General features: G+C 49.6%; 1 protein-coding gene across 1 annotated transcript; it reads right to left on the reverse strand.

The window, feature by feature from the left end:
- Positions 1–952: 952 nt before the first annotated feature.
- Positions 953–17,283, reverse strand: Selplg (selectin P ligand). The gene is made up of 2 exons (XM_004664002.2): positions 17,157–17,283; positions 953–3,500 (listed from the first exon to the last, which is right to left on the reverse strand). The coding sequence occupies exon 2, from the start codon at positions 3,493–3,495 to the stop codon at positions 2,224–2,226; it is 1,272 nt and encodes a 423-aa protein (XP_004664059.2). The 5' UTR covers positions 3,496–3,500; positions 17,157–17,283; the 3' UTR covers positions 953–2,223.
- Positions 17,284–26,563: the final 9,280 nt, after the last annotated feature.

Consider the following 26,563-nt stretch of genomic DNA (forward strand, 5'->3'; position numbering starts at 1 on the left):
CGTGCAAAGACTGCAGGGTGTCCACCCGTGTGAGGAGCTGCTGTGTATGGGACGTTCACGAGGAAGGACAGGCTGGGGGGCTGTGAGGCCACGGCAAGGTGGGGGACCACATGGCACATTTGTCTGAGACCTGGGGGGACTTGGTTCTGCCGGCGAGAACTAGGTGGTGAGAGAATTGAATAAAGCCCTTCTTGGTTTATTTTTGTTTTGTTTTGGTTTTGTTTTTGTTTTTCAAGGTAGGGTCCCACTCTAGTCCAGGCTGACCTGGAATTCACTATGCAGTCTCAGGGTGGACTCGAACCCATGGTGATCCTCCAACCTCTGCCTCCCAAGTGCTGGGATTAAAGGCGTGTGTCACCATGCCTGGCCTTCTTGTTTTTTGGTTAGTTTTTGTCCTTTTCTTTCTTTCTCTCTTATTATTTTTTGTTTTTTCAAGGTAAGGTCTCCCTCTAGCTCAGGCTGATCTGGAATTCACTGTGTAGTCTCAGGGTGGCCTCAAACTCATGGCGATCCTCCTGCCTCTGCCTCCCGAGTGCTTGGTATTAATGGGGTGTGCTGCCACGCCCAGATGTTTTTGTTCTTTTTTAAAAAAAAATATTTTATTTATTTTTATTTATTTGGGGAAGAGAGAGACAGAGAGAGAATGAGAACGCCAGGCCCTCCAGCCACTGCAAATGAACTCCAGACACATGCACCATCTTGTGCATCTGGCTAACGTGGGTCATGTGATATCAAACCTGGGTCCTTTGGCTTTGCAGGCAAACTCCTTAACCACTAGGCAATCCCTCCAGCCCTTTTGGTTCTTTTGAGTCAGGGTCTCATGCAGCCCATGCTGGCCTTGAACTCACTATGTAGCCAAGGATGACTTTGAACTGTTATCTGCAGCAGTTGCCATCTTGTCGCTGGCACAAACCACCCAACAAGAAGCAGCTGATGGGTGGCAAGGGTTTATTTTGGCTCACAGACTTAGGGGAAGTTGTGATGGGGGGGGGACATGGTAAGAGCAGAGGCTGGACATCACCTCCTGGCCAACATCAGGGGGACAATGGTAATAGGAGACCATGCAGAATACCAGCAAGGGGGGAACTGGCTATAATACTAAGCCAGCCCCCCAACAACACGCTTCCTCCAGCAAGGCTCCAATTCCCACATTGCCATCAGCTGGGGACCTAGCATCCTGAGCACATCAGCTTATGGGGACCCCCTAATGGAAACCACCCCAGCGTGTTCCTGCCTCTGCCTGTACATCCTGAGTGCCGGGATGACAGGTGTGACTTTGGCCAGCTTGAGGCCTCCATTTTCCCTCACAACCTGAGGCTGTCCCCGGTTGCCTGAGGATGGGCCAAGATGTCCTCGTTGTCCAAGGAGAAGCATGCTCGTCAGGCCACAAGTCTGTGTGAGGTGCTTCCTGAGGAACCTAGAGCTGAAAGCAAAAAGAGAGACCTGGCCACCACGCATGCTGAGGGACGGGGTGTGACAGTCCGGGCACCATGAAAGACCCAGCCACCGCTGGTCACCACACATTTATTGAGTGCCCTTGCTGTGCCAGGCCCTAGGAGAAGGAGGCTGCAGCGCAGGAGACACAGCCCACCCTGCAATGTGAGAGGGCAAGTGGAGTCACTCTGTCACCAGCTGCCAGTTCATTGGCTCACTCAGACCCAAAAGAGGATCTATCCTTCCAAGTACACCCCCATCCCTTCAGGCTGGGGCCTCGCCCTGGGCTCCCCAGAAAGGCATACAGGAAAACCCAAGCTGCCCTCACTAGGGGGCGAAGGAACCGAGGCCATGGCCTCAGGATGCCCCTCTCTTCAGCACCCACCCCAAGTACTTCCTGGTATGGTGCCAGCCAAGGAAAATGGCCATAGGGTGGGGGGGGGGCAAGGTGGTCTTTCTTGAGAATGTGGGGACACGGCTCCAGCATCCTGCAGGAAGGACGAGACCCGAGAAGGTGTCTGGATCCAATATGGGACAGGACGGGGATCTGTCCAGGAACGACAGCTGTGCCGTGGTCCTTGGCCTGGTGACCTCCAGGCTCCACAAGGCAGGAGCCACAGGACATTGGCTGCCATATGGCCCTGTTTGGGATGAGCAAAAGCCCTGTCCCTGAAGATTCCTACCCCCAGAGGTCACTTAAGAAGCCCAGGCCTGTGGTCTTGCAGATGCGAGGGTGGGTGTTAAGGGCATGAACGGGCCAGGGGCTTGCTCAGAAGCCCAGCCGAGGAGCTAAGGGAGGAAGCTGTGCAAGGTGAGGTCGTCCCCGTCACGGTCCTCAGTGGGGCCAGCCGTGTGGCCCTGGCTCTTGGGCAGGTCCCCATTGGCCATGATGGGGGCCTCCTCACCTCCGTCAGGCAGCAGGGATGAGATGCACACCATCTCCGTGGGGGAGTAATTGCGCACGGGGTATGTGTGGTTCTTGCGGGAGAGGCGGACTGCCAGGACCACCGTGCAGACAAGGAAGATAGTGACCAGCAGGGCCAGGATGAGGATGGCCAGCAGACACTGCCTCACAGGGATGCGGTCTGAGGTCCCTGTGGAGCTGGGGATCACGGAACTCCCAGGAGTGACAACCTGCTCATTCTTTATGCCGATGTCAGAGAAGTTGCCGGCCATCACCGCGTTATCCTTATGAGTAACAGATGGCCCAAGAAAGGTGACAGAGTCAGTAGATTCTTCGGACACGGACATTGTGGTGCTTGTGGCAGCTGGCTCTATGACCGGAATCCCTATGACTTTGGGCTTCCTAGGAAGAAACTCTGTGGCTGCTGGCCATGTGGTCTCTGCCTCCGTGGATGCTGGCCGTGTGGTCTCTGCCTCCGTGGATGCTGGCTGTGTGGTCTCTGCCTCCGTGGCTGCTGGCCGTGTCGTCTCTGCCTCTGTGGCTGCTGGCCGTGTGGTCTCTGCCTCCGTGGCTGCTGGCCGTGTGGTCTCTGCCTCCGTGGCTGCTGGCTGCATGGTCTCTGCTTTCGTGGTTGCTGGCTGCATGGTCTCTGCTTCTGTGGTTGCTAGCCCCATAGACAGAACCTCCCTGGTGGCTGGCTCTGCAGAACGAGCCTCCTCTGTAAATGGAGCGTCCGTAACAGAAGTAGCCACAGAGGTCAGTTCTGTGGCCAGGTGCACTGTGGTTGGCTGCCACTGTGTGACCAGTCCTGTGCTCAGCCTCCCCACGGCATCCCCTCTTGCATCAAGGCCAGCCAAGCCTCTGGTGGCAGTCTCCACAGAGGTTAGATTGGGGCTCCCAGGCACCACAGATGCCCTCTGCTCCAACAAGTCCACCATAGTCACAGGCTCAGGGTCTGCGGCCATCTGGAGTGTTTGGGAAGGCTCTGTGGCCTCTGGAAAATAGTCATCATAGTCTTCCTCATCATCGACCTGTCGCCGTGCCCGGGAAAGAGCGGGGCCTGGGGATTCCTCGGCTCCATCTCCCCAGGTATCCCAAAGCTGGAGGCAGTTGCCAGGGCCGAGGCTGGCCAGCAGCAGGAGGAGGTGTGGAGACATGACACCTGCGAAGACACAGACCAAGGCATGGGGGCAGCGTCAGTCACCCTGCGCCCACTGACGCCTTCACCTGCAACCCTGGCCTGGGCTGGGCTGGGTTGGCACTGTAACTTCAGGCGTCTGCGATTCAGCACGTGGTTGGGACACAGGGGCCTGCAGGGATAATGCCACCAGGGGCCCTCGGCTTCCTCCAAAGGATGCAGGCAAAGTCCTTATCACTTTTGGTTAACTTTTTTTTTTTTTTTCCAGGTAGGATCTCGCTCTAGCCCAGGCTGTGCTGGAATTCACTATGTAGGCTCAAGCTGGTTTTGAACTCACAGCAATCCTCCTACCTCGGCCTCCCCAGTGCTGGGATTAAAGGAATGTACCACCATGCCCAGCTCAGGTAACTTTAAAAAAAAATTGTTCTTAAACCAGGCGTGGTGGCGCATGTCTTTAATCCCAGCACTCTGGAGGCCAAGGTAGGAGGTATTGCTGTGAGTCTGAGGCCACCCTCAGACTGCAAAGTGAATTCCAGGTCAGCCTGGGCTAGAGCGAGACCCTACCTCAAAAAAAAAAAAAAAAAGATTTTTTGTTCTTAGCCAGGCGTGGTGTCCCATGGCTTTAATCCCAACATGCGGGAGGCAGAAATAGGATCACTGTGAGTTCAAGGCCAGCCTGAGACTACATAGTGAGTTCCAGGTCAGCCTGGGCTAGAGTGGGACCCCACCTCAAAAAAATAAAAATATATATATATATATATATATACATACATACATACTGTTTGTATGTGTGTGTACATGTATGTGGGTGCACATGTGGATTGGAGGTGTCAGCCTCAGAAACGCCACTCTGTCACCCAGGCTGGCCTCCGACTAAGAACAATCCTTCTTCCCCAGCCTCCCCAGTGGCAGAAGGACAGCCATGCACCTCTGTGCCGAGCAAAAGAAAGACTCAAGGGCTGGAGAGATGCTCAGTGGTTAAGGCGCTAGTCTGCGAAATGTAAGGATCCACGTTTGATTCCCCAGTACTCACGTGAGCCAGGTGAACAAGGTGGCCCATGTGTATGGAGTTCATTTGCAGTGTCTAGAGGTCCGGATGTACCCATTCTTTCTCTCTCTCAAATAAATAAATTATAAAAAAGAAAGCTGCTCAGGGTCTAGTGCGGAAGAGGTGGCGGAAAGAATGTTAGAGCCAAAGGAAGGGCAGGACTCCTTACAACATGCTCCTCCAGACACAAAATGGCCTGGATGTCCACGACCTCACAGTGCCTGACACTACCTACACAAGACCATCATAAGAGGAGGAAAAGATCATGACATCAAAATAAAAGAGAGACTGGTTGAGAGGGGGAGGGGATATGATGGACAGTGGAGATTCAAAGGGGAAAGTTGGGGGAGGGAAGGCATTACCGTGGGATATTGTCTACAGGTATGGAAGTTGTCAATAAAAAAATTAAAATTACAAATAAAGAAAGCCTTAGAGCTGTGTTTTGCATGTACGGTGTGTGTGGCTTGTGTGCATGTGTGTATGTAATGCTCATGTGTGTGTGAGCATACCTGTGCGCAGGCTTGTGTGCATATGTGTGCGTAACGCTCACGTGTGTGTGCGGGTTTGTGTGCATGTGGAGGCCAGAGGCTGACTCGGCATCTGCGTTCATCGCTCTCCCCCTTATTGACCGAGGCAGGCCTCTCGCTCGAACCCAGAGCTCGCTGCCGATCCCGCTAACCTAGCTAGCCGTTCTCCTCCAGGCGGCCTGTTTCCACCTCCCAAGCGCCACCGCAGCTGCCCAGCACGTTGTTGGATGCTGGGGATCCGAACTCTGGTTCTCATGCTTGTGTGGCAAGTGCTTTACCCACGGAGCCATCTCTCCAGCCTCCTTAATACTTCTAATTACAGTCGCTGTTCTTTTCTCCTCCTTTTTTTGGTTTTCTGAATTAGGGTCTCACTCTAGTCCAGGCTGACCTGGAATTCACCATGTAGTCTCAGGGTGGCCTCAAACTCATGGCGATCCTCCTACCCCTGCCTCCCAAGTGCTGAGATTCAAGGCGTGCACCACCATGCCCAGCTATTTATTTATTTGAGAGAGAGAGAGAGGGAGAATGAACCTCTAGCCACTGCAAGTGAACTCCAGACACATGCGACACCATGTGCATCTTTATGTGGGTACTGGGGAATTGAACCTGGGTCCTTAGGCTTCACAGGCAGGCATCTTAATCACTAAGCCATTTCTCCAGCCCTCAGCCCTTCTTAGCTTCTATCCCATGGCTGTCAACACTGTGTCATGAGTGTGATCACGGTTGCACTTGGTTCCTGAGGAGACCCGCGTGGACACCTAGGGTGTGGGACTCAAGGCTCGAAGAGGTGGAAGAACAGGGTCTAACGATGCAGCCGCTTGCTGGGACGTAGGCCTTAGGGCCTGATTCCTCCCTCCTCTTCCTCTGTCTCCCCACCTCGTTCTCTCCTTTACTTGCCCCTCCCCGCACTAATAGTCCTTGCTAGTCCTCAGTGGTTCTGGGTGCAGCATCCTTTCTCAGCATCTCTGCTCGACCCCATTCCCTTTGGTCATGCCCGCACTTGGGCACGTGGGAATGACAGGCCCTCCCTCGCAGGTGCTGTGAGGGTGAGCTGAGATGGGCATCCTGGGCACTTGTGTACACAGCAAGCTCTCAGTCAAGGTTGGCTGCATTCATCCCTTCAGTTGGCCGATCCCCAAGTCTGCAAGGGCTCAGAGCCATAGACTGCATTTTCAGGGACCAGAAAGTGACATCTCAGGGGTCTTAGACATCAAAGTCCACTGTGAATGGGAACACCATCCGTTCTGAGGGCCCTCACTATTCCTCCTGTGAGTGAGCCAAAAAGAATAACCCTCGCCATCAGGCCATCTCACTGGTCCCCCCCGTCCCCCGTCCCCCACGCCACCCATCCTCTTCCCTTCTCCCTGGCACGGACTGCCGTTTAGAGAATTCATAATCTTGCTCCGAAGAGTCCCGTGGTGAGTGGCAGCCATGTTCTGGGACGGGATCCAGATATTTCTTGGCTCCTTAAACACAATACCCTTTAGTGTTAAGAACAAAGATCATCCGTAACCAAGGCATGGATGACTTCCAATACTGTCCCGTGTGTTTCATGGACATGACTCCAGGACAAAGGTGTGGGTGACTGTCAACTCGCGCATGAGCCCCCTCTGGTTCTGGGCTCCACCTACCTCTCTCCCAGGTTAGTTGGGATTGTATCAGGTTTCTAAAACGCAAATAGTATTATATCTTTTTTAAAAAAATATTTTATTTATTTATTTGACAGAGAAAGGGGGGGAGAGAAAGAATGAGAATGGGCATGCCAGGGCCTCTGGCCACTGCAAAGGAACTCCAGACACATGTGCCCCCTTGTGCATCTGGCTAATGTGGGTCCTGGGGAATCCAACCTGGCTCTTTGGCTTTGTAGGCAAATGTCTTAACTGCTAAGCCATCCTTCCAGCCTGGGATCATATCTTAAAAGCGCTTCTTGGGCAGGAGAGAAGGCTCAGCAGTTAAGGTGCTTGCCTGCAAAGCCAAAGAACCCAGGTTGGATTTCCCAGGATCCACATACACCAGATGCACAAGGTGGTGTCTGGAGTTCATTTGCAGTGGCCAGAGTGGTTAAGGTGCTTATCCATATTCAATTCCCCAGTACCCACAAAAAGCCAGATGCACAAAGTGGCACATGCATCTGGAGTTTGTTTGCAGTGGCTGGAGGCCCTGGCATGACCATGCACATCCTATCTCTCTCTCTGCTTGCAAATAAATAAATTTAAACAAAAATTTGCAGGGAGGTTTGAGGTAGGGTCTAACTCTAGCCCAAGCTGCCCTGAAATTCACTATGTAGTCTCAAGTTGGTCTCATACTCACAGTGATCATTCTACCTCTGCCTCCTGAGTGCTGGGATTAAAGGCATGTGCCACCATGCCCATCTCAATAATAATTTTTCTTTTAAAAATATTTTCTTATTATTTATTTATTTATGAGAGAGAGAGAGAGAAAATAAATGGGTATGTCAGTGCCTCCAGCCACTGCAAATGAACTCCAGATGAATACACCACCATGTGCATCTGGCTTAAGCGGGTTTTGGAGAATCAAACCTAGGTCTTTAGGCTTTACAGACAAGCACCTTAACTGCAAAGCCATTTCTCCAGTCCAGTCCATATATATATATTTTTTCTTCCTTTTCCTTTTCCTTTTTTTTTTTTTGGTTTTTGGAGATAGAGTCTCACTCTAGTCCAGGCTAACCTGGAATTCACTATGTAGTCTCAGGGTGGCCTCAAACTATACCTCTTGTGTGCTGGGATTAAAGTCACGGGCAAAAATGTTTTTATTTTTATTTGTTTGCAAGAAGAGAAAGTTAAGAGAGGAGAGACAGAGAGAATGGGTGAAACAGGGCCTCCATCTGCTGCAAACTCCAGATGCATGCACTGCTTTGTACATCTGGTTTTAGGCAGTTACTAATGAGTTGAACCTAGGTCTTCTCCGTGCAGGCAGGCACACTAACCGCGGATCCATCTCTCTAGCCCAAGCTTCAGTTTCTCCATGTGTAAAATGGGGATAACAAACAGAACCTTTGGCCTAGGGCTGGTGAAAGCACCTGGTGAGATGATGGATTCAAAAATTCTCAATAGGGGTGCACAGCCTTAATCCCACCACTCGGAAGGTTGAGGTAGGAGGACAACTGACTTCAAGGCCAACCTAAAACTACTTAGTGAATTTCAGGTCAGCCTGGGCTAGAGCGAGACACTACCTAAAAAACAAAACAAAACAAAAAAAAAAAAAAACACTTCATTTTTGAGCTTGAGAGATGACCTAGCAGTTAAAGCACTTGCCTGCAAAGCCAAAGGACCCAGGTTTGACTGTCCAGCACTCACGTAAACCAGATGCACAAAGTGGCACACGCATCTGGAGTTCATTTGCAGTAGCTGGAGGCCCTGATGTGTGTGTATCTATCTATCTATCTATCTATCTATCTATCTATCTATCTATCTACCTACCTACCTACCTACCTACCTAGTTATCTGCCTCTTTCTTGCGCAAATAAATAAATGAAAGAAAGAAAGTAAACCTGAGTATATTTCTTTAAAAAATATTCTGGCCAGGCATGGTGGCACATGTCTTTAATCCCAGCACTTGGAAGGGAGAGGTAGGAGGATTGTTGTGAGTTCAAGGCCATCCTGAGACTACATAGTGAATTCCAGGTCAGCCTGGGCTAGAGCAAGACTCTACCTCGAAAAAGAAAAAAAAAATTCTGGGCTCATAGTGAGTGCTTAGTAAACACAGCATGCACCCACACGTGCGCACACCCACCCACATCTTTGTCTCCCAGCTTGTCTTCAGGGTTGTGGGTGCCCTGGACACCAGGAGCCGATTTCCTCTTTGGGGGAGGAATACATGGCCAACCTTGGCCTCACTTTCCTGGGAGGAGGGGACTGCAGAAACAAGCCACTAGATCAGAGGTACGTGTCATCATTATGACAACAATCACACCCATGCCCCCATTCCACTTCACCTTGGTTCCTGGAAGGCAGAGGCCTCGCCACTTCCTGGAAGCAGAGAGGTCGGTGGGGGGAGGCATGTCCTCCAGCTGTCAGGCCACTGACTTGCGCCCCGCTCTGCAGCTTGGAGGTGGAGGCAGAACAGCAAAGGCCTAGGTTGGTTCCTAAGGGACCCTCACCATGGGCTCCTTTCTGGCCTACATTTACCCATAATCCCCTATGTGCAGAGAAGGCTTGGGTTGGAAGAGAAAGGGTGGGTCTGGCAGTTTCTCAGTTGTCTCATCTGTAAAATGGGTGACATTGCTGCAAAGATGCCATACAAGGGCTGAAGAGACAGCTCAGCAGTTAAGGCACTTGCCCGTTCTCTCTCTCTCTCTCTCTCTCTCTCTCTTTTTCGAGGTAGTGTCTCAAACTCATGGCAATGCTTCTACCTCTGCCTCCTGACTACAAGTGCTGGGACTAAAGGCAGGTACCACCACACCTAGCTTCTCTCTCTCTCTTCCAGATATGGTGGCGCATGTCTTTAATCCAGCACTCAAGAGGCAGAGGTAGGAGGGGTAGGAGGTTCACTGTGAGTTCCAGGCCACCTGAGACTACATAGTGAATTGCTGAGGTCAGCCTGGGCTAGAGTGAGACCCTACCTCAAAAAAGAAAATGTGGGCTGGAGTGTTGGCTCAGCGGTTTAAGGCATGTGCCCGCACAGCCTAAGGAGCCAGGTCCTATTCTCCAGTGCTCACGTAAGCCAGATGCACAAGGTGGCTGGTACCTCTGCCACCCAAGTGCTGGGATTAAAGGCATGTGCCACCATGTCTGGCTTAATTTTATTTAAAATGTTATTTACTTGAGAGAGAGAAAAAAAGAGGCAGAAAGAGAGAATGGGAACAACGGGCCTCTAGCCATTGCAAAGGAACTCTAGATATATGCAGCACCTTGTGAACCTGGCTTTACGTGGGTACTGGAGAATCGAACCTGGGTCCTCATGCTTTGCAGGTAAGCACTTAACTGCTACCCATCCCTCCAGTGCAGAATATCCCTTTCTGAGGCCCAGCTTTGAACAATCAAAAAAAAAAAAAATGTGGGCTGGCTCAATTCACAATAGCTGGGAAATGGAACCAGCCTAGATGTTCCTCAACTGATGAGTGGATAATGAAGATATGGCACATTTATAAAATGGAATTCTACTAAGCAGTAAAGAAAAATGAAGTTATGAAATTTGCAGGAAAATGGATGGATCTGGAAAGGATTATACTAAGTGAGGTAACCCGGGCCCACAAAGCCAAGCATCGCATGTTCTCTCTCATATGTAGATCCTAGCTACAGATGATTGGACCTCTGTGTGAGTAGGAAGAAACTCAGTAGCAAAGGCCAGTAAGCTAGAAAACAGATAAAGGGAAAAGAAAGGAAGGGAGGGGTGTACCCTATTGCTGAGGACTCCACATACTTGGGCTGCAAGGCCACTGAGAAATCCTGCTGGAACTGAGCTGATAACCTCCTCCATGTAGACCAGCTGACAGAAAGCTGGAAGAAGTTATTCTGCACGCAGTTAAATGGGAGAAAGAGAAATCACCAGTGAAGATACTCAACAGTGGACACTGCAAGCCTTATATTTTGCCAGCCAGGCCAAATGAGCCAATGGGTGCAATAGTGGCACGTCTGTCATGGTGGAAACCAGCTGCCCTCTAACTGGACTGGAGGCCCGCTCCATGGGAGGGAATACATCATGATACTAAAAACCTACAACAGGGGTAGTCATGAGCCCTAGGGGTGTAACATCTGCTGCTGTCTGGCTAAATGTATATACTATGCTTATCAAACTGCCCAGTAAGCACTTCTCTTAATGCTCATAACCATATATTAATGCTGATCTCACTTTTGGTTGAGAATCTTCTCTTTTCAGATGGCAGTGACCTTGGGATGACTCAGAAGGCATCATGGTGCTGGAAAGAAGTGACAGGAGTGCTCAGTACTGCAATATCTCTATCATACCTTCCAAGGCTCAGGGTCCCTTACTGAAGAGGTGGCGGAAAGAATGTAAGAACCAAAGGAAGGGTAGGACTTCTTACAACGTGCTCCTCCAGACAAAAAATGGCCTGGATATCCATGACCTCACAGTGCCTGACACTACCTACACAAGACCATCATAAGAGGAGGAAAAGATCATGACATCAAAATAAAAGAGAGACTGATTGAGAGGGGGAGGGGATATGATGGAGAATGGAGTTTCAAAGGGGAAAGTGGGGGGAGGAAGGGCATTACCATGGGTTATTTTTTATAATCATGGAAGTTGTTAATAAAAAAGTAATTAATTTGGGCTGGAGAGACGGCTTAGCAGTTAAGCGCTAGCCTGTGAAACCTAAGGGCCCTGGTTCGAGGCTCGATTCCCCAGGACCCATGTTAGCCAGATGTACAAGGGGGTGCATACATCTGGAGTTCGTTTGCAGTGGCTGGAGGTCCTGGCATGCCCATTCTCCCTCTCTCTCTCTATCTGCCTCTTTCTCTCTGTCGGTAGCTCTCAAATAAATAAACAAAAATAAAAACAATTTTTTAATTAATTAATTAAATGTGGGCCAGAGAGATGGTTCAGTGGAAAGGCACTTTCTGGCAAAGCCTGATGACCCAGATTCAATTCCCCAGTATCCATGTAAAGCCAGATGCACTAGGTGGTGCATTCATCTGAAGTTCACTTGCACTGGCAAGAGGCCCTGGAGTACCCATTTTTACCTGTTCTGTGTACCTCCTCCTGTCTCTCTCTCTCTTAAATAAATAATTTTTTTTTTCAAGGTAGGGCCTCACTTTGGCTCAGGCTGACCTGGAATTCACTTTGTAGTCTCAGGGTGGCCTCGAACACTTGGTGATCCTTCTACCTCTGCCTACTGAGTGCTGGGATTAAAGGTGTGCGCCACCACGCCCAGCAATAAATATTTTTTTAATAGGGCTGGAGAGATGGATCAGCGGTAAGGCACTGGCCTGCACAGCCCAAAGACTTCATTCCCTAATACCTATGAAAGGACAGATGCTCAAGGTGATACATACATCTGGAGTTCATTTGCAGTGGCTAGAGGCTTGGTGCACCCACTCTCTCTCTCTCTCTCTTCGTTCTCTGCTTGCAAATAAATAAATAAGGTTTTTAAAAATGTATGGAACGAGCTGGATATACAGAACATTATATCTTAGCCTGGCCCACCTGAAACTCCTCAGAACACAAATTAGCCCTCATATAATAGCCTTGCATATAATAAAATCAAATAATAAATAATAAATAATAAATAATTAAATAATAAATAATAAAAAAATAATAAAATCAGCCCAGGGGAGATCAAAACTTGAAGCAGGGGGTGCTGGAGAGATGGCCCAGTGGTTCAAGGCACTTGTTTGCAAAGCCTGTTGGCTCAGGCTCCAGTCCTCAGTACCATGTAAAGCAGGTGCACAAAGTGACACATGCATCTGGAGTTTGCATGGCCAGAGGCCCTGGCACACCCATGCTCCATTCTCTCTCTCTTTTCTTTCTCCCCAAATAAACAAAACATTATTTAAAAAAAAAAACTTGAGAGGCTGTAGGTATGGCTTAGCGGTTAAGGAATTTGCCTGCAAAGCCAAAGGACTCAGGTTTGATTCCCCAGGACCCACGTTAGCCAGATGCACAAGGGGGCGCATGCGTCTGGAGTTAGTTTGCAGTGGCTAGAGGCCCTGGCATGCCCATTCATTCTCTCTCTCTCTCCCTCTTTCTCTGTCAAATAAATAAATAGATAAGTAAAAATAAAAAATAACAAAAACTTGAGAAAGGGGGCTGAAGAGATGGTTTAGTGGTTAAGGCACTTGCCTGCAAAGCCTAAGGACCCAGGTTCAATTCCCAGTACCCAGGTAAAACCAGATGCACAATGTGGTGCAAGCATCAGGAGTTCATTTGCAGTGGCTGGAAGCCCTGCACCCATTCTCTCTCTCTCTCTCCCTCTCACTTTCTCTCAAATAAAATAAAAAAATAAAACCTTGAGGCAGGGATTTTATGAAAGCTAACACCACTCGTGAAACATGACCAGGCGGAGGACTGCGTGTGCAGGGCAATGCCTGCTCCTCATCAGATTGCCGAGGGTGGACAGGGATGGTCGAGCGGAATGCTTCGCTCACAGTAAGTGCTCAAGAAAGTCAGACGTTGGGCTGGGGAGATGGCTTAGTGGTAAAGGTACTTGCCTGCAAAGCCAAAGGACCCTGGTTCAATTCCCCAGGACCCATGTAAGCCAGATGCATAAGATGGAGCATGCATCTGGAGTTCGTTGGCAGCAGCTGGAGGCCCTGGTGTGCCCATTCTCCCTCCTTCTCTCTCTCTCAATGCATGTTCTCCCTCCTCTCTTTCTCTCTCTGCTTCTTTCTATCTCTCTCAAATAAATAAATTATATATATATATATATATACGTATATATATATGTATATATATATACATATATATATATATATATGTATATATATATATATATATGGTATATATATATACGAAAGTCAGCTGTTGTCATTATTTGACATTTAGGGCAAGGGACTCTGCCATGGCCTGGGAAATCCCCAACTGTGAGAAAAGGCTAGGACTGACTCTGACTTCCTTCATCAGAGAGGGCTGGGCTGGGGGCTGGGGCAGGAAGCCCCAGTCTCCATGGTATTGCCTGGGTGTCACCTCGAGCCTCAGCCTCTCCCAGCTTCCATCCCAGTTCTGTCCCTGACAAGCTGGGTGATTGCAGTGAACCCCACGGTAAACCAAGGAATGTGTGCATTGTCCATACACATCCCAAGAGTCATTAGCTCACTCAGGCTCCATATTTCCCCCCTCCCCAAAAGGATGGGAACCAGCCTGAAAGATGGGGGAAACTGAGACCCATATGGTATCTGGGGGGGAAATCACACAACCCGGAAGAAAAGCAGCAGAAAACTGAAACCAGGAAGTTGCCCTCCAGGGCTCAAATCGGCCACAGCCCCACACCATCTGTGAACAAAGCCCGTCTATCCTTGGCGCCATGCCACTTCCTCCTCCTCCTGAAAGCTACCCTGGATTGCCCCAAGCTCTGTTCATCACTATTCTCCACTGTTAGTCCTAGGCTGACCTCGAACTCACGGCGATCCTCCTACCTCTGCCTCCCGAGTGCTGCAACTAAAGGAGTGCACCACCACGCCCGGCTCCATTGTTAATCTTCTCTGGTGTTTGCGTCCTCAAACCTCATTCCCATTAGCACATGCTCCCTGAAGGCAGCCACCCACACAGCCATATGGCTGACTGCCCCACATGCCCAGGGCTCCGCCTATGGGCAAGCACATAGCCTGGAAACTGCCCACGCACCTCTGGGGATGCTTATCCCAGCGGCCTGTGGGCACCGTGACAATCTGCCCTATGCCACCTATGATACTTGAGAGTTTGTAGAGGACCAGGTCCCCAATACCTAGAAGAAACCTGTCATCCCTCCACAGGCTCACTCAGTGTCTGCTGTAGGAGTGGGCGTGTCACCAAGGCTGACCTGGAATTCACTGTGTACTCTCAGGCTGGCCTCGAACCCACAGCGATCCCCCCACCTCTGCCTCCTGAGGTTTCATACCATATAATATATATATATATATAATATATATATATATATATATATATATATGTATATATGTATATATATATATATATATATATATACACACACACACACATATGTTTGTTTGTTTTTGTTTTCCAAGGTAGGGTTTTGCTCTAGCCCAGGCTGACCTAGAATTCACTATGTAGTCTTAGGCTGTCCTTGAACTCATGGCGATCCTCCTAACTCTGCTTCCCGAGTGCTGAGATTAAAGGTGTGCACCACCACGCCTGGCAAACCATTTATATACACGAGGGTGTGTGTGTGTGTGTGTGTGTGTGCCAGGGTCTGAACATCAACCCTTGGCTACTTTTTCAGACCATATTTATCAACTGGCATGCCCCAACCTTTTCATCAATGCCACGCATCAAGGACCCTCTTGTAGACATTTTCCTTCTACTTCCCGCCCTTGCCCTGTGAACACCTTTGGGTTGAGACAGGGTCTTGCCGTAGCCCAGGCTGGCTTCCACTCATTGTGTAACTCAGGAGACGCTTCCACCTCTAAGTGCTGGTATCCAGCCATGTGACGTCATGCCCAGTGTCAAAAAGCGCAGTGTCTGGTGACCTTAAGGAACCCCCCCACTCCCCCCAGGAATTAGGCTTTGCCTGTTGGAACATTAAGGCACAGGCCCGACACAGAGAAGGCGCGGGGTTCTGCACAGATGAATTCAGAGAGCTGCACCCGGGTTCACTTTAAACCCCATCCAGGAATGGCTGTTTGAAAAGGCACGTAGACAGACAGATGGACAAGTATTCGCATAGGCGCATGCTCACACACCACAAAACACCATCGTATCTTTTTCTGATCCAAGCCCCCCCTCTTCCCTCTCTTACACAGCAAAAGGGACAGACAGACCCCAAGCCTGGTCCCCAGGGGCTCCACGAGTGTCCATGTTCACAGTTCACATCCTAGCGCTGTACCCTCCTGGCCACCACGCAGCCACACAGAGTTGCCACTCCCCTCCAAGCCCTGTTTTCCCATCAGCAAAACGGGGACAGCATTGACGCCACCGTCCCCAAGTTGGTTATCCCACAGCTGTCCCGAAGGCTCTGCTTTGGCCAAGAGCAGCTCCCTGGCTGCTGGCTGAGTGAGCCACAGAGACAACAGCCCCACAGGGGCCACCTAGAGCACCCAGAGGAGCCCCTTCCCAAGCCCTTGCCACCAATAAAACAGGTCCTTGGGGCTCAAGGCTAGAGAAGTAAAAGAAAGTAAACAGAGGTGAGACAAGAATTAAGGTAGCCTGGCATGGTGGGGCACGTCTTTAATCCCAGCACTCTGGAGGCAGGGGTAGGATTGCCATGAGTTCGAATCCAGCCTGAGACTACAAAGTGAATTCCAGGTGAGCCTGGGCTAGAGTGAGACCCTACCTTAATAAACCAAAAAAGAAAAAGAATTAAGGGGTCTAGATACCAGGAACTGATCTCTATAGAGTAAGGGCTAGGTTAGGGGTGGAGGGTGGCTAAGTGGTACAGGTTTTTTTTAGTATGTGTGAGGCCAGGGGCTCCAGCACTGCAGAGCACAAGGTAAGACAAATCTGTTGAGTGTGTGTGTATGGGTGTTATGTGGCCCCTGTCAGTCTACTTCAGTACCTCAAATACAAGTTCTTAAGAGTATCTTGGGTTGGAAAGATGGTTCATCACTTAAAGGCACTCGCTTGCAAAGCCCAGTGGCAGGTTTGATTCCCCAGGATCCACACAAAGCCACATGCACAAGGCGACACATGCATCTGGAGTTCCTTTGCAGAGGTAGGAGGCCCTGGTGTGGCCATTCTCTCCCTCTCTCTCTGCCTCTTTCTCTCCCTTAAATAAATATTTTAAAAACGCATAGCTTTATTATTTTTATTTTTTGCACATTTGCTAACCATAATATCCTAATCTAATATTTTAACAATTTCCCACAAACAAGCGCTGTTTTCTCAAAATGAATTTTGTTTTAAGGTCAGAAAAAGCTGGGCATGACAGCATACACCTGTAATCCTACAACTGGGAGGCTGAGACAGGAGGATTGCGAGTTCCAGACCAGCCTGGGCAGACTTCAAAGCAAGCAAGCAAGCAAGCGCACACACACACACACACACACACACACACACACACATGCACGCATGCACGCACACAAATAAAAATGTCCCAAAGAACAATGTTTTTGTGGCTCCATAATATAGCACTTCCAGAAATATGCACCCTTTTTCTGTCTGAATTTTTATAGATTCAATCTCAACTCTGCCCCTAAGCAAGTCGCTTCACCTCCCTGGCCATATGAGTTTCCCATCCATGAAAGGCAGGAGTGGTTCGCTAGTTTCTAGGGACAGGCCCCACACTTCTCTGAATTTCCCCCAAGGCAGTGGCTGCGGCCCAGCGACAGGATAGCAGGTTAGGAGTCAACAGGAGCAGTGAGGATCTGGAAGCCATGGACTGATGAGGCCGCAGGCTCCAGGAAGACCTTGGACTCTTGGTCCAGAGCAGGAGCACCCTGAGGTGTTGTCCTGGGCCTGCTCGGAGCTATAAGACAAGTTGCTCGGCCCCCTGGGGCCCCAGCCACTCCCTGTGGTTTGTAAAGCAGTACTCACCCGCTCAGCAGAGCATGAGACACACACGATGACTTTGGGGTACCAGAATCGCTCTCTGCTTCAGTGACAAGCCCCAACCCACCCTGCCAGGCACTGTGTGGCACCCCGGCGTGGTCCTAACCCATCAACCCCCAACAGGCAGGGCGTGGAAGAAGGAAGCGAGAATGTGGTTACTCAGACTGGCCACGTGACACCCCACACCCCCTTGTTTGTGACAGCTTTGGTGACAACGTTAGGATTGGGCGGGCAGCTGGGGAGTGGGCCGCAAGCCTTTAATCCCAGCACTCAGGAGGCAGAAGTAGGAGGACCACTGTGAGTTCAAGGCCAGCCTGAGACTACGTGGTGAATTACAGGTCAACCTAGGCTAGAGTGAGACCCTACCTCAAAAAAACAAAAGGAAAAAAAGATTGGGTGGGCACTGAGGGCTGCTGGACCTGATACTGCTCTTTTTTTTTTTTCTTTCCTTTTTTTTATTTATTCATTTATTTTGGTTTTCAAGGTAGGGTCTGGCTCTAGCCCAGGCTGACCTGGAATTTACTGTGTAGTCTCATGATGGCCTCGAAGTCATGGTGATCCTCTTACCTCTGCCTCCTGAGTGCTGGGATTAAAGGCGTGCACCACCACGCCCTCCCTGCTCAAGAAGGTATGGGAACTTTCTGGAAAGAGGAGCCCTGGATGGGACCTTCCCTGAGAAAGACTCCACCATTACTCATGGACAGGACAATGAAGAGAGGCCCCAGCTCTGAGTAGACGAAAAGGTGTCTGGATTCTTGACAAAGATGGGGATGGGGGTGGGGGACTGGAAGGCAGAGGAGCAAAAATCACAAAACACAGACCCATACGGAGCTTGCAAACAGAATGGCTTTTCTTCCTCTTCCTCCTCTTCCTCTTCCCCTCCCTCCTTCTCTCCCTTGCTCCCCACTCTCTTCCTCTCCCCCCTCCTCTCCCCCCCCTCTACTCCCTCCCCTTTCCTCCTGGTTCTCTCTGTGGAGCCCAGGTTGGCTTCGAACTCAGAGGCCTCCTCCTCCCAAGTGCTAAGGCAAGCAGGAGGCTTGTCTCCTTTGAAGCCTCACTCACAGCCAGGCGCGGTGGCGCACACTGATAACCTCAGCCCCCTGCGAGGCACAGGGCTACAAGTTGGAGGCCAGCCTGGACCAGGAAGTAAGACGTACCACAAAAATGGATTCAGTAAATGCCTTTAGCAGCAATCAGGGGTTCCTTGAGCCATGAGGGCGCAAATCTCTCAAGGCAAGTCCTGATGATCTCATTTCTCTGCCCCAAATTGTCCCTTTGGTCAACTCTGCCCCTCAGGCTGGGCACTGTGAGAACCTAGGCCAGGCATATGACTCTTGTCTTCCTCCCTACAGCTCTTCCTCAGGAGGGGACATCAGTGTTGCAACACAGTGCAGTGAGTGTGCAACCCCAGGGTGAGTAGGGGAGGGGCGGGAGACGGCGAGGAGAAGCAGTCCTGGAGGTGACAAGTAGAAATGCTTGAGGCGGGCAGCCCCGGCCAGGAGCACCATGCAAGGTGGACAAAGGCCAGAATGCATCTAGGCTCTTTTGGTTGTTGTTTTGATTTGTTTTTGAGGCAAACCCAACAGATAACCCCCACCTTTTTCATTTTTTTATTTAATTTAATTATTTAAGAGAAAGATGGGGGTGGGAGGAGAGGCAGAGAGAGAGAGAATGGGCACACCAGGGCCTCCAGCCACTGCAAACAAACTCCAGACACATGTGCCATCTTGTGCATCTGGCTTACGTGGGTCCTGGGGAATTGAACAAGGGTCCTTGGGCTTCTCAGACAAACACCTTAACCACTAAGCCATTTCCCCAGCCCCCCCCTTTTTTTTATAAGAGGGAACAAGTGCACAAGAGAGGGAGAGAGAAGGGGGTGAGGGAGGAAGGGAAGGAGAGAGAATTGGCACGCCAGGGCCTCCAGACACACACGCCACCTTGTGTGCATGTGTGACCTGGCGCGCTTATGTCACCTTGTGCATCTGGCTTACGAGGGACCTGGAGAATTGAACATGGATCCTCAGGCTTCACAGGCAAGCATTAACTGCTAAGCCATCTCTCCAGCCCACATCTAGGCTTTTTATTTAAAATAAATTTATTTTTATTACCTGAGCGTGGTGGCACACACCTTTAATTCCAGCACTCAGGAGGCAGAGGTAAGAGGATCACTATGACTTCGAGGCCATCATGAGACTACATAATGAATTCCAGGTCAGCCTGAGCTAGAGTGAGACCCTCCCTATCTCAACCTCCCCCCCACCACCAAAAGAATTATTTTTATTAGAGAGAGAAAAAGAATGGGTGTGCCAGGGCCTCCAGCCACTGCAAATGAACTCCAGACACATGCGTCACCATGTGCATTTGGCTTTACATGGGAACTGGAGAATTGAACCTGGGTCCTTTGCTTTGCAGGCAAGTGCCTTAATAGCTATGCCATCTCTCCAGTCCCAGTGTTTTGTTTTGTTTTGTTTTGTTTTTTAGACAGGGTCTCATGGTAGCCTAGGCTGGTCTCAAACTTGCGATGAAGCAAAGGACATTTATCCTGTGCTAGGAATATAGGCTTCCACCACACACCCCGTGTCTGCAGTACTGGGGATCAAACTCTAGGTCCCACACATGCTAGGCCAGCACTCTACCAACTGAACCACAACCCCAGCCCCACAGAACAGTGCTGGAAGTGAAGATAGGCATCTTTCTCCAGGGTCACCCTGTGGTTTTGAACAGAGCCGGCAGGGCTCAGGATTTGCATAGAGACATCATACCCTGCCACACACGGACTGCTAAAAACTGAAAACCAGAGCCGAGCGTGGTGGCACACGCCTTTAATCTTGGGAGGCAGAGGTAGGACGACTGCCATGAGTTCAAGGATAGCCTCAGACTACATAGTGAATTCTAGGTCAGCCTGGGCTATCCTACCTTGAAAAACGAAAACCAAAACCAGAACACACACACACACACACACACACACACCTGAAGACCAGATGAGTGTGATGATGCACTCTTGTGATTCCAGTAGTTGGGAGGCTGAGGAAGGAGGATCAAGAGTTTGAAATCCAGTCTTGGATTCTAAAACTGTGAAAATGAAACTGTCAAAAATGAGAGAGAAAGGAAAGAAAGAAGGAAGAGAAGGAGGGAAGGGAAGGGAAGGGAAGGGGAAGGAAGGGGAGGAAGAGGGAGAAGGGAGGAAACTCCAGATGCATGTGCCACTTTGTGCAGCATCTTGTGGGAGTTCCAGAGTAGGCAGGTAGTTTCTGGCTAGGCAGGGTCAGGAAGACCCTTGAGATTTTAGGATGACCCTTTTGACATATGACCTTCGCCACCCTGTCACAGCTCGCCTCACCTACTTCAGTTGCAGGATTCAGCATTTGCCACCCAGTTGGATCTCTCTTGAGGGCACACACTGCCCAGGTATGGGTGGACTCTTCCTCTGCACCCAGGCCAATCGCCTGGGGCACCTGCTGCAGGTGCGTCAGGTGGGCTGAATGTATCTTCTCTGACCCACTGAGATCCGTGCCTGCTCTCTCTGGAACTGTTGGGTCTCCATGGTGTGTGGAAAGGCACACTTTTTTTAAAAAAAAAAACAAACTTATATTTACTGAAGAGAGAGGGGGGCAGATAGAGAAAGAATGGGTGCACCAGAGTCTCCAGCCACTGCAAACAAACTCCAGATGCACGCACCACCTTGTACATCTGGCTTATGTGGCTACTGGGGAATCGAACCTCGGTCCTTTGGCCTTGTAGGAAAGCATCTTAACTGCTAAGCCCTCCCTCCAGCCCCTTGAAGAGACACTTTTTATTACCCTTAACTTTGTGGACACACACGCCTTTAAAAAAATCATTTTTTACGTCTATTTTATTTATTTGAGAGAGGCAGAAAGAGAAAGAAAGAAAGAATGGGTGTGCCAGGGCCTCCGCCACGGCAAATGAACTTCAGATGAATGCACCACCTTGTGTATTTAGCTTCACGTGGGTCCTGGGGAATCAAACCTGGGTTCTTCAGCTTTGCAGGCAAATGCCTTAAGTGCTAAGCCATCTCTCCAATCTGCTTTTTTTTTTTTTTTTCCTTTTTTTCATTTTTCAAGGTAGGGTCTCACACTAGCCCAGCCTGACCTGGAATTCACTATGTAATCTCAGGGTGGCCTTGAACTCCTGAGTGCTGGGATTAAAAGGTATGCTACCACACCCAGATGTTTTTTTAAGTATTTTATTTATTTGAGAGAGTGAGAGGGAAAGAGGAAGAGGAAGAGAGAATACGCGCTCCAGGGCCTCCAACCACTGCAAACAAACTCCAGACGCATGTGCCCTTGTGCATCCTAGCTAATGTGGGCCCTGGAGAATCGAACCAGGATCCTTTGCAGAATGTCTTAACCGCTAAGCCATCTCTCCACCCCCCCCCCTTGTTTTTTTTAAATCTAAGATCCATGTTCACTTACATGGGCTCCTGGCCTGTGTGGTGTGTCTTTCCTCCCTACTTCACCTTCTCTTCCTCAGCCCTTTATCTGAAAAAAAATATGGTATTTTAAAAATCATTTTCTTGATCTGGAATTGCCAATTCTTTGGTTAATTTGAAGATATGGACTAGGGCTTGGGGGTCCAGGAAGCACTCCAAGACCCCAAATTTATCCATTACAATCTGGCTTTTCATGAGTACTAGGAAATCAAACACGGGCCATCAGGTTGAAAGCAGAAGTAGGAGGATTATGGTGAGTTTGAGGCCAGCCTGAGACTACATAGTGAATTCCAGGTCAGCCTGGGCTAGAGTGAGACCCTACCTCAAAAAACCAAATCCCAAACAAAACAAAATTCCATTTTGTTTACCACATCATCTCACGGGCCCAGCACAGTACCCACATTGCACATAGCTACAGCTCCAGTTCCCCAGGCCCTGACCGAGGCATTTCACATGTGCTAGTGTTTAACCATCACAATTGACCCATTGGGTAAGTTCTATTGCTGTTCCCATTTAAAAATTTTTTTTTGTTTATTTATTTATCTGACAGCAAGAGAGAGAAAGAGAGAGAGAGAGAGAGAGAGAGAGAGAGAGAGAGAGAGAGAGAATGGGCGCGCCAGGGCTTCCAGCCACTGTAGACGAATTCCAGACTCATGCGCCCCCTTGTGCATCTGGCTAACGAGGGTCCTGGGGAACCGAGCCTCGAACCAGGGTCCTTAGGCTTCACAGGCAAGCGCTTAACCACTAAGCCACCTCTCCAGCCCATTCCCATTTTATAGATGAAAAGTGCAAGGTTCAGAGAGGTAAGAAACTTGCCTAGAGCAACACATTAGTAAGTGGGAAAGACTCTCCTGTTCCTGTTGTTCACCTTATGTCGGCCAGGGGGTGATGTCCACCCTCTGCTCATGCCATTGTTTTCCCCTGCCAATTTGGAGCTTCCCTTCGAGCCTATAAGCCAAAATAAACCTCTTTTTCTCACAAGCTGCTCTTGGTTGCGTGATTTTTACCAGCAGTGCGAACCCGCTGCAACAGTAAAGTGGTACCGAGGAGTGGGGTTGCTGCTAGACACCTGACTGTGTGGCTTCGGCCTTTTGGAGCTGATTTTCAAGAGGAATGTGGGAGGATTTGAAAACTTGGCCCAAGAGATGCCTTGCAGTGCTGTAAATACAGCTTGATTGACTATTCTGGTCAAAGCTGCAAGACCTGAATGCAATAAGAACTGTGGACTATGAGGTTTGGCTTATGAGGGTGAGAAAGAGCTTTGCTTGGACTGGGCCAGCAGTTTGTGTGAGAAGCTTGCTATTATGCCCGTGTCTTGAGAAGCTGTGTAGGGTTGCTTTGCGTAGAAATGAACTGGTGTGTGCAGAGGGATATGGCACAGAAAGAAAAATCTTTGGGTGAACTGTTAACCCGTTCAGCTGCCCTTGAGAGATTACAACCATTGAGATTGGGCCAGCTGACCTACACTGGGGCAACAGGAAGAATGTAGACATTTTTGGAGGGGCCTGGGTGTTCAAGAAGTGTCCTGTTCTTCAAAGTCTGCTTTATTCCCCTCTGGATTAATAAACTGGCACCCACCTGGTATTATGGAGTATAAGAAATGCTGGAAAGAGAGGAATTGACTTTGCAACACGGTCTTGTGTTTTGGAAATGGCCATGGGTAGTGTGAAGCAGGTTTGCTGGTTGCCTGCATGGAGACCCCCATGGGGCCATGAGGATGAACCATGGATTGCAGTGGAGACCCAGTGGAGATGTCGGATCCACGAGATGGCTGCTAAGGAAAGCTGCTGACCCCAATAGTTTTCCAGGACTGTGAGTAGCCTAGCCGGAGGGACAGAACTGGAAGTCCAGAGACTTGTTGCTGGTTAGTTTTTGGACCGGGAGATTTGTCACTGGCTAGAGTTGTTGGACTTGGAGCTAGAGTTTGGCATTTGCCCTGTTTCATCATGTATTGAGTATTTTCTTTGCTATGCCCAATGCCATCTTTTGCAGTGTGAATGTTTATTCTGTGCCATTATGGGTTTGGGGGGGATAGTTTTGGTATTATGGCTAAAAGACCTTGGATTATGGGGATGTTTGGTCATTGGAATTGATTAAAAAAAAAAAAACTACTATGGGGACCTGGGCTGGAGAGATGGCTTAGTGCTTAAGGCACTTGCCTGCAAAGCCAAAGGACCCAGGTTCGAGTCCCCAGAACCCATGAAAGCCAGATGCACAAGGCATGTGTGTCTGGAGTTTGTTTGCAGTGGCTTGAGGCCCTGGTGTGCTCATTCTCTCTCTCCTCTGTCTCAAATAAATATTTTTTTTAAAAACTATGGGGATTTTTAAAGTTGGACTGAATGCATTGTATTTTATATCACGTATGGATATCAGCTTATGGGGGCCAAGTGTGGAATGTGGTGGTTTTATTCAGGTGGCCCCCATAAATTCAGGTATTCTGGATGCTAGGTTCCCCAGCTGATGGCAATTGGAAATTAAAGCCTCCTGGAGGCGGTGTATTGTTGGGGGCGGGCTTATGGGTATCATAGCCAGTTTCCCCATGCCAGTGCTTGGCACACTCTCCTGTTGCTATTGTCCACCTTATGTTGGCCAGGGGGTGATGTCCACCCTCTGCTTATGCCATCGTGAAGCTTCCCCTGAAGCCTGTAAGCCCAAATAAGCCTCTTTCCCACAAGCTGCTCTTGGTTGGGTGATTTCTAGCAGCAGTGAGGACCTGCCGCGACAGAGCTCTCCAACAGATGGATCCTGGACAACTGAAGCTGAGGTATTCAAGCCGACTCCCACCTCCTTACACCTGGACTCTAAGTGACGCCCTTGCCCTACACTGTCTTAGTTTAGCTTAAAGGGGACAAGGCTTACAGGCCCTGGCAGCAGAGTTGCAGTGGCCCACACCCTGCATTGCTGTTTGAGTAGGGCCCATTTGATTGTACTCTGCTCTTGAAACTTTGGGGTGGGATGGGAAAGTGACCCACCAATGACAAACAGAGCTCTATACACCTAAGAATCCCACACAAGAGAGGGAGCATTGGGTGACTAGAGCCAAGCTTAGCTTCATCTGGTATTGATCACATTGATAATCAAGTGTATGTATAGTCATTAAACAAACAAGAAAGAGTGGCCATGGTGGCTCGTGCCTTTAATCCCAGCACTCGGGAGGCAGAGGTAGGAGGATCGCCATGAGTTCGAGGCCACCCTGAAACTACATAGTGAATTCCAGGTCAGCCTGAGCTAGAGCAAGGCCCTACCTACAAAAAAAAAAAAAAAAAAAAAAAAGTGTGGAAGTTTTCTTTTAAAAGGTTGTATTTCTCAAGGCACTGAACCCCCCCCCCCCCCGTAGGGTCTCTTTCTTGCTCAGGCTGACCTGGAATTCACTATGTAGTCTCAGGGTGGCCTCGAACACATGGTGATCCTCCTACCTCTGCCTCTTGAGTACTGGGATTAAAGGTGTGTGCCACCATACCTGGCTCTCAAGGCACACTTTTAAAAAATATTTTGAGAGAGATAGGGCAGGGTGGGGCGGAGAGGAGAGAATGGGTGTGCCAGGGCCTCTAGCCACTGCCAACAAACTCCCAATGCATGCGCCACCTTGTGCGTCCAGCTTTACATGGATACTGGAGATGGGTCCTTTGGCTTTGCCAGCAAGCACCTTAACTGCTAAAGCATCTCCTGACCTTGGAAGTTTTTTTTAAATATTTTTATTTATTTGAGAATGACAGAGAAAGAGGCAGATAGAGAGAGAATGGGCGCGCCAGGGCCTCCAGCCACTGCAAACAAACTTCAGATGCGTGCGCCCCCTTGTGCATCTGGCTAATGTGGGCCCTGGGGAGTTGAGCCTCAAACTGGGGTCCTTACGCTTCACAGGCAAGCGCTTAACCACTAAAGCCATCTCTCCAACACCCCTGGTAGTTTTTTTTTTTTTTTTTGGTTTTTCGAGGTAGGGTCTCACTCTGGTCCAGGCTGACCTGGAATAAACTCTGTCATCTCAGGGTGGCCTTGAACTCATGGCAATCCTCCTACCTCTGCCTCCCGAGTGCTGGGATTAAAGGCGTGCGCCACCATGTCCGGCCCCCCTGGAAGTTTTTTTAAAAAATATTTTTATTTACTGTAGAGAGAGGGAGAGGAAAAAGGGGAATGGGAGAAGGGAGAAAGCATGGGCACACTGGTACCTCATGCCACTGCAAGTGGAGTCCAGACACACGCACTTCACTGTGCATCTGACTTTACACAGGTGCTGAGTTTAGGCCAGGCTGAAAGACTTTGCAAGGAAGCCCTTGAACCACTGAACCATTTCCCATCCTTTTTCTTTTAAGGATTTTTTTTTTAATTTTTTTTATTTATTTATTTGAGAGCGACAGACACAGAGAGAAGGACAGAGAGAGGGAGAGAGAGAGAATGGGCGCGCCAGGGCTTCCAACCTCTGCAAACGAACTCCAGACGCGTGCGCCCCCTTGTGCATCTGGCTAACGTGGGACCTGGGGAACCGAGCCTCGAACCGGGGTCCTTAGGCTTCACAGGCAAGCGCTTAACCGCTAAGCCATCTCTCCAGCCCAGGATTTATTTTTATTTATTACAGACAGAGAGGGAGAGAGAATGGGCATGCCAGGGCCTCTAGCCACTGCAATGAACTCCAGATGCATGCATCACCTTGTGCATCTGGCTTACGTGGGGCCTGGAGAATCAAACCTGGATCCTTACACTGCACAGGCATGCATCTTAATGGCTGAGCCATCTCTCCAGCCACCATGTTTCCTTTTATTTGTACAACTGTATGCACTCGCCAGGGTCTCTTACTGCTAAAAATGAACTCCAAATGCATGTGCCACTTTGATTGGTTGCTTGGGGTGCCAAGCCAGACCGATTGGCTTTGCAAACAAGAGGCTTTAACCACTGAGCCATCTCTCCAGACCTGTGAAATCTCTTGTGGATGGGAAAAAAGACTTAG

The sequence above is a fragment of the Jaculus jaculus genome, chromosome 13 (genome assembly GCF_020740685.1).
Source record: "Jaculus jaculus isolate mJacJac1 chromosome 13, mJacJac1.mat.Y.cur, whole genome shotgun sequence".
Classification (NCBI taxonomy): Eukaryota; Metazoa; Chordata; class Mammalia; order Rodentia; family Dipodidae; genus Jaculus; species Jaculus jaculus.